At 37.2% G+C, this 12,356-nt stretch overlaps 1 protein-coding gene across 1 annotated transcript; it reads left to right on the top strand.

Annotated features, from left to right (window-relative positions):
* Positions 1 to 1,948: 1,948 nt before the first annotated feature.
* Positions 1,949 to 12,133, top strand: LOC121779579 (LRR receptor-like serine/threonine-protein kinase FEI 1). The gene is made up of 14 exons (XM_042176919.1): positions 1,949 to 2,621; positions 3,274 to 3,464; positions 3,851 to 3,986; positions 4,353 to 4,424; positions 4,501 to 4,572; positions 5,866 to 5,937; positions 6,507 to 6,578; positions 6,662 to 6,733; positions 7,338 to 7,432; positions 8,722 to 8,883; positions 9,010 to 9,342; positions 10,261 to 10,506; positions 11,194 to 11,327; positions 11,496 to 12,133. The coding sequence occupies exons 2-14, from the start codon at positions 3,374 to 3,376 to the stop codon at positions 11,706 to 11,708; spliced, it is 1,770 nt and encodes a 589-aa protein (XP_042032853.1). The 5' UTR covers positions 1,949 to 2,621; positions 3,274 to 3,373; the 3' UTR covers positions 11,709 to 12,133.
* Positions 12,134 to 12,356: the final 223 nt, after the last annotated feature.

Below are 12,356 nucleotides of genomic sequence, written 5' to 3'. Positions count from 1 at the left end.
TTTCCATCACCACATTCCACACTTCACACTTTTTCGTAGCATGGAGTAAGCAAGTTAGCAGCAGTCGGAGTCGTCGTTCCACCCCTACTTTCATCTCTTCTTTCTCGTCAAGGAAGGAAGGACCTGGATCTGCCAAGAAGTCTTCGTAGTTTGTGTTTTCCTTACACCCCGAGGGGTCAAACAATTTCTACTCTGTTTTTAGTTCATCTTTTTCGTAGCTTAGTTGTTTTTAATGTTTTTCGCTCAGTTGCTATTCTAGTTACTTTCCGTTGTGGATCGACCTTTAAATCCTTGTTTGGAATTCTATTTTAGTTGCGTCTTTTGAAGATCATTTATAAATGAAGTTTTTAATGCAAGTTGTTTTGGATCTGATGTTCTCTGATTTAATTGTTGTCGTTAGTTTTAGTTCCACCTTGTTTATGATTTTTCGTAGTTAGATCTAAGTTTTTTAGTTCATCAACTTGCATGAGAATAGAGTAGATACTTTAGATCTGTTTTCTTTACGTCAAATTTACATGGATCTGTGCTTGATTTGTCTGATTTACGTTTTTATATTTGTTGTTTTGTTTAGATCTGATGTAGGTGTTTTTGTTTAGTTGCTTAGCGAAGAAGAAGGTCGTAGTTCGTCAGAATAGGAGTTCATGTCACCTTTTCATTATTTACAGCTTTTAGGTAGTGCGTTTATTTGTGTCAGTGGTCCCAAGTTACTTTTATCTTTCCATCATAGTTTAGTTGATCAACCCAGGATGTTTCCTAGTTTTGAGTCTGTCTAGTCTAGATTGATCAGTTCAGTTTAGTAAGTTGATCAGTTTCTGTTTCTTAGTTTAAAATTAACACACTGGAAAGCGTGGCCGCAACCAACTTCCCAATGTCTCAACCACAACTCAACTCGCCTCTGTCCCTGAGGGATTCGGCCCTTAGTTCCATTTACTGAATCATAGTATTGTGGGTTAAGGTCTTGAAAGCCCTGAGTCTTTTCGTTTGCATACCCAGCGACCAGTAGTTGTTCGCCGACTTGAACCATCTATTGTCTAACTTATCAAGTTGCGCAACTCTACGTGTTTTTAATTTGCATGTGAACTCAGAGTCTTAGAGGACCAGCTTTCAGAGGCGTTCAGTTTCATATAATTGGGGTTCTCCTGATTTGAATCTGGAGAGAATTGGGGAGAGGGTGGCCCACCACAGCATAAATAAATATGGTGTTCAGTTAATATGAATTGGGCAAGTTTTGGTGTAGTCCAGAAGTGGTGTTTTAGGTGTGTAGACAAAAATATCTGTCATCAATAAAATAAATTCCAGTTTTGGTGTCCAAGTTCCTCAATTCTGGGCTCCCAAGAATTGAAAACCACCAATTTGCCGTGATTTATTTCAGGAGCAATTTTGATGAACAGTTGCAGGCTGAGCCCCATACCTTGGGCCTGCCAGAAATGTAACACACAAACTGAATAACAGAATTTGATTGGATATGGACCCAAATCTGGCCATATCTAATAAACTGAAAGTGAACCGAAACTTCTATTCGCGAACGGACTAAAATGGAAAAACGAGACTCGTGGACAGAGGGAGTGGTAGTGGAACCACAATGACAATCTTATAAACTTTACTAGCAATAGACCATAGATTAAATTAAATTATTCAAGCAATAGAGCACAATGCAATCAATCTCAAATAGTCGAGTAATGAAGCACCAAAAGTAACAAAGTCCATTTCAACATTTATATCATTAACTTGTAATAGATCATGCATTAACCCAAATGATGAACTATAAAATGGGAAGAATACGAGCTTAAATTTCTTTGAACGAATGACTTGAACAAAATGGAATTCTAGTTCTAGACTACCAGTAAATAGTAGCAGTACTTATTTACTTAATTTAATTACTCTTCATTAGCGTAAAATAAGTGACCAGAATAGTAAATTGAGTCGCGCAATCCACCACACCACAACAGAACACGGGGGCGTCGGTCGCACTTGCGGGTTGTCGCGTTCGCTCGTGCCGCCCCACACCTTCTAGCTTCCCTTTAAATTCGACCCATCTAGTTTACCTATCATCTCTTTCACTGTTTCCCTCTCTAAATCCATCCTCACTCACTCAAATCTCCACTTCTACTACTACGCACTCGCATTCAAGTACACACACATACATAATGATAGACCGAGAAAGAGGACGAGGCCGCCTTTAATTTTTTGTTGCTATTACACAACTTTACAGCTCAACTCTCAATTTTCATGTCTCTCATCCTTTCTCTCTCCTGCTTCAGCTCAATTTGCACAGATCGAATCTGCTAGTGCTGCTGCCACCTCCCTGTATTTTTGTTTCTTCACTGTCAATTGTTTTTTACACTGGAAACAGCTCAAAATTGTGAAATTATTTAGGCCACATAATTCTTTGTTTCGCGATAACTGAATTTAGCTGTGGTCAGTGCTTGGAATCGGAGGATTACTTGTGCAATCGCCTTCTGAATGCTGTACTTTGATGAATGAGGTTTTTTGGTGGTCCGGTTTTTGTTTGAATTGAGGAAATGATGATGAATTATGGGGTTTTGATCGGAGAACAAGTGGGGAATATGTTCTGGTTTGCTAGATTGAGCACTTTATGTCCTTAACAGAATGACATTATGGCATGTTTTGTTTCTCTCTGTTCTTCTATCTGTTGCTGTTTTGCACAATCATTATTTACTATTTTGTGCTTGTTTTTATTATGGTTTAGTTCCATGTAGAAGCAAAATATATGACCGCTTGGAGGAGGAATATAAATGTAATTAGGATATAAGTGTTATACACAATTTTGTTGTTATCCAAAACCAATAATCCACATAACACAGGATGAAGAATTAGAGAGAAGGGGTATCGATTGTTTCTATTGCAATGTAGTAACAGATTTGGAAATTTTAATATCTCCGTCCACAGTATGTTTTATTAATTAGCTACTCTTGTAGGGGGCTTAGAACTTTGCTAACGCATGCAGATCAGATTAGTAGGAATTTTTAATCTTTAAGCAAACTGATGTTACGAACTTGTTTGATAATGTAGAGGAAAAAAATTGTTCTTACTTTATGATTTATGACACAACTTGAGGCTCTATTAACGTTTTTCCCTGGTCATGGTTCTAAGTGTTGCGTAGTTGTACTTGGGCAAAATTTCTTACATGGGTGCAATATTATACACTGCTACTGAAACTTCTTTGAACACTTAGAGTGAAAGAGATTAATTTGAAGTTAATTCGGTTCATATTTGACTCATTGTTTATCTGACTTCTCTTTATTTTGACAGGACATAACTTTGATTTCAAAGAGTGACTGCTCTGTGGCATGATCGCCTCTGTCTCTGCTCATGATTCATACTAACCTTATTATGCTTGAAGTGAACTGCAATGGAAATTTTCTCTCCGAGTTTTCAGCAGTGCATTCTAATTATATTGCTGTACAGCCTAGCAGAAATAACTGGAGCTCTTAGTCCGGATGGTATGCTGTTCAGTTTTTTTAGCATCCTTTTTCTATTTGGCTTGCATATTTAACAGAATGAACTGATGACTTTTTTAACAACCACACTGTTCTGATTTTTGGTAAGGACTTTGACGAACATGAGAGCTACCGAGCTACATTGACAAAAGAGAACAATGAATATCTGAACTGGCTGATATATAAAGTGGATTAAGTTTCTATTTAATACTAGATTGCCTCGCCATAACTTTTTAGGTTACTTTTTTTTATATCAAGATGCCATGAACAGTCCCAATAACTGAGATCCTTATACCATACAACTCTTATATACCAAGTTCTGGTGGATGCCTTGATCTGGTAGCATTTCTTTGTGGTAGGAAAGCTAATGCATTTCTTCTGATTCGCAGGTCAGGCTCTTGTCAATTTTAGGACTGCAATAGTAAGTTCAGATGGTGTTCTGCAGCAGTGGAGACCAGAGGACGAAGATCCATGTAGATGGAAAGGAGTAAAATGTGACTTCAAATCAAAAAGGGTTACAGCATTGTGAGTTCCTTGATTCCTTGGTGTTCAGAATGTCTTAACATGTTCCAGTTGAGAGGGATTTTTCTTAATGTCAAGTGGGCTGGATTTTTCTTGAATTCATGCTATGTGCACATAGTCTAGTTAAGAAGTATTTTTTCCAACAAATACATTCTTGTAATCTCTTCACAGCTCTTTATGTGGATTGTGTATTGCAGTACCAGCCCTGCTTTTCAATTGTTTTTCACCCTAAAAGTTGCCATGTTTCTTATATATTCATGTGTTTCTGTCATATGTGAGTATGTATGGATATTTGATATGACAGAAGTGGCAGTTCCGCCTAATTTTATTGTAAAAACCAAAAAGTGATTGCTGTTTTTGCTGGTGCAGGAGCCTCCCTAATCACAGATTGAGTGGACCCATATCACCAGATTTAGGGAAGCTAGAAAGCCTGCAGTTTTTGTATGTATATTTGATTCTTATACATCACATTTTCATGAACCCCTTTCTGATGCTGCTTAAACTACTTTTTCTATAGAACTCTTCATGACAACAATTTATATGGGGCAATTCCTCCAGAGTTGGGAAACTGTACACAGTTGCAGTCAGTGTAAGTACATTGGGTGGGCTTGAGAGATGTTATATTCCTGAATTGCTGCCAACTTAACTACGATTTTAAATTGTATCAACATAAACTTGTCAATATCATTTTTTTGTCTCTCATCTGTACATTTCTTTCAATATGGTGGCCATGAGAAATTTCTTAAATCTGTGTTGGAGCATGATAGAGTGGAGAAGTGTAGAAGTAATGCATATACTCCTTTCACTAGAAAGTAAATAACACTCCATCCTTTATTTATTCCCCCCAATACTCAAGGTCCAAAGGACAGCTCCAGAGTTACAGTTGAGCATGCATTCAGTATGTGCTCCAATAAATATCTCTATATGCCTTAAGATGATACCTTAGCATTTAAAGTTTGCTCATATCATGGTTGAATGTTCCCTTAAAACATTTGTTACGTGAAAGCAATGAAAGTTAACAAAATTATTCAAAACTAGGGGTGGCAAATCGTGCGTGTCGGGTCGTTATCGTGTCGACACGATAACGACACGAACACGATAACAGCAAACACGAACACGACCCGTTAAGAAAACCTCAAACACGAACACGAACACGAACACGACACGAAATCCTCAGACACGAACACGACACGAACACGACACGAACCCATTAACGACACGAACCAATTCGGGTCAACACGACACGATAACAACACGTACACGAGATGACACGATAACGACTCGATAACAACACCTGATAACGGTTAAACCTATTAAAAATAAAAATAATAAGAATTAATAATATTAAAATATTATTTGTTAACGGATAACACGAACACGACACGAACACGTATTGTTAACGGATGACACGAACACGACACGAACACGACACGAACACGACACGAAATTTTCGTGTCCTTAACGGGTCGACCCGATAAGGACACGAACCCAATAAGCTCTGACCCAAACCCATTATTTTCGTGCCGGTTCGTGTCGTGTTATCGTGTCGTGTCAAAAATTGCCAGCCCTATTCAAAACTATGCAAAAAAGTTAACAAAGCTTGGGTCCTTGGTCTTCCTATCACAGTCTCTTCTTCAAGTTTCTTGAACTTAAAAGTTCTGTTGTCTTGGTCAATTTCTGAGTTTCTTATTGATGTATTCAGATTTGTTGGTTTCTTAATGCACCCTAACATAGTGAATGGAGAAGCACAAAAATGAGATAATTACTGCCAGGCTTTATTGGCCTTATCCTGCTTTAATTAGTTAGTTTAAATTTTCATATATTTGTCAGTATTTTTTGTTGTATTGTTCAAGTATGGTGTCTTGCTTTCCATGTTATACAGATTTTTGCAGGGTAACTACCTAAGTGGATTCATTCCTGGTGAACTAGAGACCCTTTCTCAGCTCCAAAATCTGTAAGGACTACACTGAGCATTTATTGATTTTCAACTTTGTGTACGGCTACATATTTCAATTTTAACTCTATTGTTGGAGTTTCATTTTAATTGATTCTTAATTTGAATTTGTTTCAAATTTTGTTTTGCTTTTCTATGAAAATAAGGCTTCTCAGTGAGTGGCTGGTCATTTCCTCTCCAAGTATTCTGAGAGTGTTATCATTAGTCTTCTCATGCTGATAATGAAATCCGAGCATTAATGTAATATTATAAACACTACCTCTGTTGAGTGAGCTTCATTTCCTTGCCGTAAATTTGTGCACTAGGTTCTATGTCTTTGAAGCATTTGGACCATGGTCCCCTGGTGATATATTATCAAGAGTATGATGAGAAGTATTATTACTTTATATTTATGACTATCTCTTCTTATGCCAAGCTGCCTTTGTATTATTAACTATGTCTGGCAAATTTTAAGAGCACAACCAATAAATGTATCGTGTAAAAGGGTTTTAAATTTCTCTTATGAGCTAAAATTTCATCCATTATATTGTTTTCTTGTTTATTTGGTTTTTTTGAATTCTATTTTTCAGAGATCTTTCAAGCAACTCTCTCAGTGGAAGTATTCCCGCCTCACTTGGGAAGTTAGGCAAGCTCTCAAGTTTGTGAGTGACGTGATACCTTCCAAAATTAAAGTATTCTTGTATTATCATCTTTGTTCTAACAATATCTTTTATGATGTTTGAAGCAACGTATCAACAAATTTTCTCGTGGGGATGGTACCATATGAAGGTGTTCTTGCAAACTTTCGAAATGATTCGTAAGTGATAAATTCACGTGGGCTACATTATCTTCATGTTTATAAATTTTTATTGCAATTCCCATCGTGATTTATTTAGATTATTTCCTTTTCTGCATATTCTGTTTTTTATGCCACCAGTTTTGTTTCTATTTGAGTTATTTACTGTCAAGGACTCAAGATAACCTATATGTAAGGAGATGGGAGAGAATGTGGAAATGTTGCTTTTGAAGTCTCTTATTGAACTCTACTGCAATTCCAATGGAAGGAGAGAGTCCAACCTCTCATTATTTTCCTGATATCTGTTCATCTTAATTTCCCCTCGTCCAGAAAGAATCATCTAATGTTCCACACTGGTAATTAAGTTGTGAAAACAGTAATTTAACCTACCGAGCCGACTTGTACATGGATTTCTAATGGCTAGGACATTAAGTTTTGAAAACAGTAGTAATTATTATTGCAATTAAGAGCAAAGTGGCTAGGCCAATTACAGGGTTTTCTGTTTTGAGTTTAATTGTAGCGCATGCGCATGCACCTACCTACGCTCACCAACACCATATGTCTTGATTTTTGTTATTTGTTGCTACTTTGTGTGTATGATGTGATCTGATGTTCCTCTTGGCAGCTTTCTTGGTAACCGTGAGCTGTGTGGCAAGCAAATCCAGGCATGCAAGAACAGTGGTAGTGGTTCCTCAGGGTCTTCTCAGCCTTCTGGCTCAGGTAAAATGTTCTGCATGGTAGACATCTCGTAAGCTTAGATTTTTTATCTAGTCAAACATCCATCTTCATCCTCATAGTCATACCTTTGCATAATTTTTCCAGGAGCATGCTGTTACTTGACATTATTGTTAGCTTCTCCTATTAAGTTGATGTGTAGAATTGCCAACATGCATGCCAAAACATAGCCAGTAATTTTATTTTTAAATAACCATTTTCTTTTACCCTTTTTTCCTTTACTTGCTAACCTTAGTTCTTCTTGGAGTTGGGGAGGGGGGAATTGGGGATTAAACATGTCACTCGCCACATAAAGGTGATGAATACAACTACAAGGCTCATGGTGAAAAGCTAATCTTAACTTACTGACAAAGGAGTATTTATCCATCCTTAGAAGTGATAGAATTTCTCCTTCATTGGACAAGACACCATAGATACAATGGTATTTCAAGATCTGGGGATCTTTATCGTAAATATAGTCAACCCGAACTGAATGATCTTAGGTGATTAGACAACTTTTGTTACATATATTTGTGTGATCCTATGGAGAGAAAAGATAGGCACTACCATGTAATCTCCTGACTAGACTTTTTAGTACATTTAAATTATAAGTGAATCTTATCTTCTCATTTCTCCCAATGTTCAGTGAGAAAAGACGAGGCTTGTAATCACTATAACTGAACTTGTGCTCTGTCAAAAAGGCTGGTTAATCCCATTCCTAAGGCAATGTTCGCCAATCTTGTAAGTGCTAGAGACCAAAACCTAATTGCAGATAGCAGAAATAGTCATACCAGAATGAATTATTTTGTGGCATAGCTTTATGGAGGCTGCTGGATATTAGTATACTTACTGTCTGTCTGTATAGAAATGAGGTTACCTAGGATTTTGGTCATCTAAGAACCCTGATGTTTGTTAAAACCTTATATCAATGGCAGAGTGTTCTAGTCAAAATTTAGTTTTACCTGAAATATACCATGTATGAATTATTTAACACCGTGAAGGTAATAGTCCTCTGATGACATAAACCACATCTAGACCAGATTATGTTTGTGTAATTGTGTTCATCATTTTGGAATATCAAAATCCATGGATCAATTACAGCACTATAATCTAATGTTAGTTGTACCTGAATTTTTTGCTGACCAGACTGATGGCAAAAGCTCATAGGACAATACACTAGGCTGTATTAAATCCTATTTTTCACCCTTGGATGTTGTGTTACTACCTTTTCAATTGTATCTTTCCTATATGTCCAATTTGATAGCATATGGCCCTTTTCTTTGTGGTGTTTTTAGCTCTATTACAGGCCAAGAAGAATTCAGGCAGGCTTCTTATAAGTGCACTAGCCACAGTGGGTGCATTGCTTCTGGTCGCACTAATGTGCTTCTGGGGTTGTTACCTGTATAAGAGGCTTGGTAAAAATGAAGGCAAAGGCCTCGCGGTGGATGTCAGTGGAGGTGCGATCTGATACTTATCCATGAAAAATGATATTTTTGATGCATCTTTTTTTTAAGCCAACCAGATCTCTTTCTCCTTATTATTTTCTTATTTGAAGCAAGATTTTATTTTTGATATTGCTTCAGGGGCCTCAATTGTAATATTCCACGGAGACTTGCCATACTCTTCGAAGGATATTATTAAAAAATTGGAGAACCTAAATGAAGAGCATGTGATTGGGGCAGGCGGCTTTGGGACAGTTTACAAGCTTGCAATGGATGATGGCAACATATTTGCTTTGAAAAGGATTGTAAAGGTTAATGAGGGCTTTGATCGCTTTTTTGAAAGGGAGCTTGAAATTCTTGGCAGTATCAAACACAAATACTTGGTGAATCTTCGAGGATATTGCAATTCCCCAACTTCTAAATTGTTGATATATGATTTCCTATCAGGAGGCAGCCTGGATGAAGCTCTTCATGGTTTGGACTCCTTCATCTGTTTTTACGATTTGAAAGTTTATCTTGCACTTTCTTAGTATTCGATTTCTTCTACAGTGCTATGAGTAGAACATGCATGTGTTTCATAGATCACATCAATTACTTTTCCATTCCTTAGTGTGACTGCTAAATATTGAGTGTCATACTAATCACTACATAATCTTTGAAAAGAACATTGTGGATTTCTAATAATATAGAATTTCTTTGAAGTCTTTGTCAACTACGTTAAGAGTTCGGCACTGTTTGTCCAAATCTTTACAGTTGTATGCGTCAACATGATAGTTTATAGTTGTTTGGAGAAAAGTAGTACTCCCTCCGTCCCACAAAAGATGTCACACTTGTGGGATGGCACGGGATTTTAGGAGGTTTTGTTTTGTGTGTTAGATGGAGAGAGAAAATATAATTTTTATATTAATGTGAGAGAGAACTTTTTCCAAAAATGTAAATGTGACATCTTTTGTGGGACAAACTAAAAAGGAAAGTGTGACATCTATTATGGGACGGGGGGAGTAGTGTATATCCTTGTACGTCATTTGTCCATATGTTATTTCCCAGTTAAAAGTGGCGCGAATGTTTGGAATCTAAGAAGGTATTATACTTTTCTCCTAGGTGTGACAAATTAGTTGCTTTTTAGTAAGTACCTAAGGGAAATAAAATTTTCTTTTTTCTGGAAATGATGATGCATATGGCATCCTGGGAGAGAAATACTAGTATGAATTAACTTGGAAAACGAGCAAGCATTAATCAGTGCAAAGATAATTTCTTTCCTTTTTGAAAAGGTATCCAACTTAGACTGTTTAAAACAAACATATGTAGGTTTCCTGTACACATTTATTTAAACCCTGCTAATATAAACTCGTGTTTTTCCATATGATTATGCTAATTTTGTCTTTATTGCAGAGAGAGCTGACCAACTGGATTGGGAGGTTCGTTTAAATGTTATCATGGGAGCTGCTAAGGGCCTAGCTTATCTGCATCATGACTGTTCCCCAAGAATTATTCATCGTGATATCAAGTCAAGCAATATTTTACTTGATGGAAATTTTGATGCTCGAGTATCCGACTTTGGACTAGCTAAATTACTGGAGGATGAGGAATCCCACATCACAACAATTGTTGCCGGCACATTTGGTTACCTAGCTCCCGGTAAGGGTTTATATATTGCTAGTTTTCATTCTTGGCTTGTCTTTTACCTTTTTCTATGTGAAGGCATACAGTTTTCTTAATTGTGAATTATTCTTTACGGAAATATCTCCACCCCGATTTAAAGGAGTCAAAATTATGTTAGTCATCAGGTTGGAGGGTTGTTGGCGGGAAGTCATGTGAAATAATTCCGAAATAATAAATATCAAGTGCAAAATATATTATTTGTTCCTTGATTTCTCCTCACTGACGACAAGCAAATACTCCCTCCGTCTTATAAAAATAGGGACTCTAGGGACGGCATGTGTTTTAATGCGAAATTGGTTAAGTAGGAGAGAGATAGAAAGAAAAAGTGAATGAACCATTGTTAGTGGAAATTGGGTCCCACCTTATAAGAGAGAAAAACTTCCCAAAAATGGAAGTGGACTAAGTTCGTGGGATGGACCAAAATGGAAAAAAGAAGACTATTGTTTGGGGACGGAGGGAGTATGCTAACTTACCGAGGCCTTAGAATATCATGGCATTATTGTATTCTTGTCGAATAAGGAGAGGCGAACACATAAAAGTGTTGTTATCAGGAATATAGTTAAACTGTGTCGTTCCTTCATGTTTGTATGGATTCTTTAGCTATCTACTTCTTAATGATTCTTACAAATAATCTAATGCTTACTTCTCCAATCATACGAGCAGAATATATGCAAAGTGGAAGAGCTACAGAAAAGACTGATGTTTATAGTTTTGGGGTTCTGGTGCTTGAAATTGTGAGCGGGAAGCGGCCAACTGATGCATCCTTCATTGAGAAGGGCCTCAACATTGTTGGATGGGTATTGGTTTTCCTTCTCCTATAGGCGTTGAGAGCTTTTAGCATTAATCAGCAGACCGGTCTTTATTGATTTTCTTAATTTCTTAACATGAAGGTGCCACTATGGTAGATCTTCGTTTATGAAATAGAGAACATGTTTCTCACATGCATTTATTTCGATATGACACAGTTAAACTTCCTAGTTTCGGAACAGAGACAGCGAGAAATAGTGGATCCGCACTGTGAAGGAGTGCAGACTGAAAGCCTTGATGCCATTCTGTCAATAGCTATTCAGTGCGTTTCTTCTCTCCCTGAGGATCGTCCCACCATTCACAGGGTTGTCCAAGTGCTCGAATCTGAGGTGACAACCCCATGCCCTAGCGACTTCTACAACTCTGACTGAGGAGGGTGCTGTTCACTGTGGTAAGAAAGAGGTATTCCTCCATTTTCATCTGTTGCATCGAGAGACAAATTGCAGCAACAGTGCCAGCACAGACAGGTCCAGACTCTGCTTTTAAGTAATTTTCCAATTCTTTCTACCAAAAAGTGTGATTGGATATGCTCATCGTTTGTTCGCCCGCCTCGACTCAGAGCAAGCAGTATATGCCACTGGATTCTTTGCCCTCCCAATCCCTTCCTCAGTTAGCTCCTGCTGCTTTGAGGTATTTGTTTTTGGTTCAAGTCCCATTTTTCCATTGTGCTATGAGCTATTTCATTGCTCTCTCTCGCTCTCGTTATATTTGGGAATTCAATTGTATATGAAATGTCTAAATTGATCGATCCTTCTCACTAAATTTTTGTATAATATTTCCATTCACTTTCACCACAGATTGTTGCGATTTTTTGTTGACCACTTATATTGTTTATATTCAATCTTCGTTTGGTGATTTATGTTCATATACGAAATGGCTTTCATGGACAGATTCTTTCTTATTAGTGTAATATACTATTGTTGTAATTTGCCAATATCGCTAGTTCTAAAAGAATAAAGTAAGGATATTGGTCCTTAAAACCATAAACTTTGGTAAAAGTTTGGTATTTTCTACGAACT

Source organism: Salvia splendens, chromosome 19 (assembly GCF_004379255.2).
Source record: "Salvia splendens isolate huo1 chromosome 19, SspV2, whole genome shotgun sequence".
Lineage (NCBI taxonomy): Eukaryota > Viridiplantae > Streptophyta > Magnoliopsida > Lamiales > Lamiaceae > Salvia > Salvia splendens.
The sequence above is the reverse complement of the archived record's forward strand: the minus strand, read 5'-3'. Positions and strand labels throughout refer to the sequence as shown.

Coding starts and splice junctions, on each gene's coding strand:
- LOC121779579 (XM_042176919.1), top strand. CDS start 3,374: ATGGAAATTTTCTCTCCGAGTTTTCAGCAGTGCATTCTAATTATATTG. Junction 3,465..3,850: donor TGGAGCTCTTAGTCCGGATG/GTATGCTGTTCA, acceptor TCTGATTCGCAG/GTCAGGCTCTTGTCAATTTT. Junction 6,579..6,661: donor TTAGGCAAGCTCTCAAGTTT/GTGAGTGACGTG, acceptor TGATGTTTGAAG/CAACGTATCAACAAATTTTC.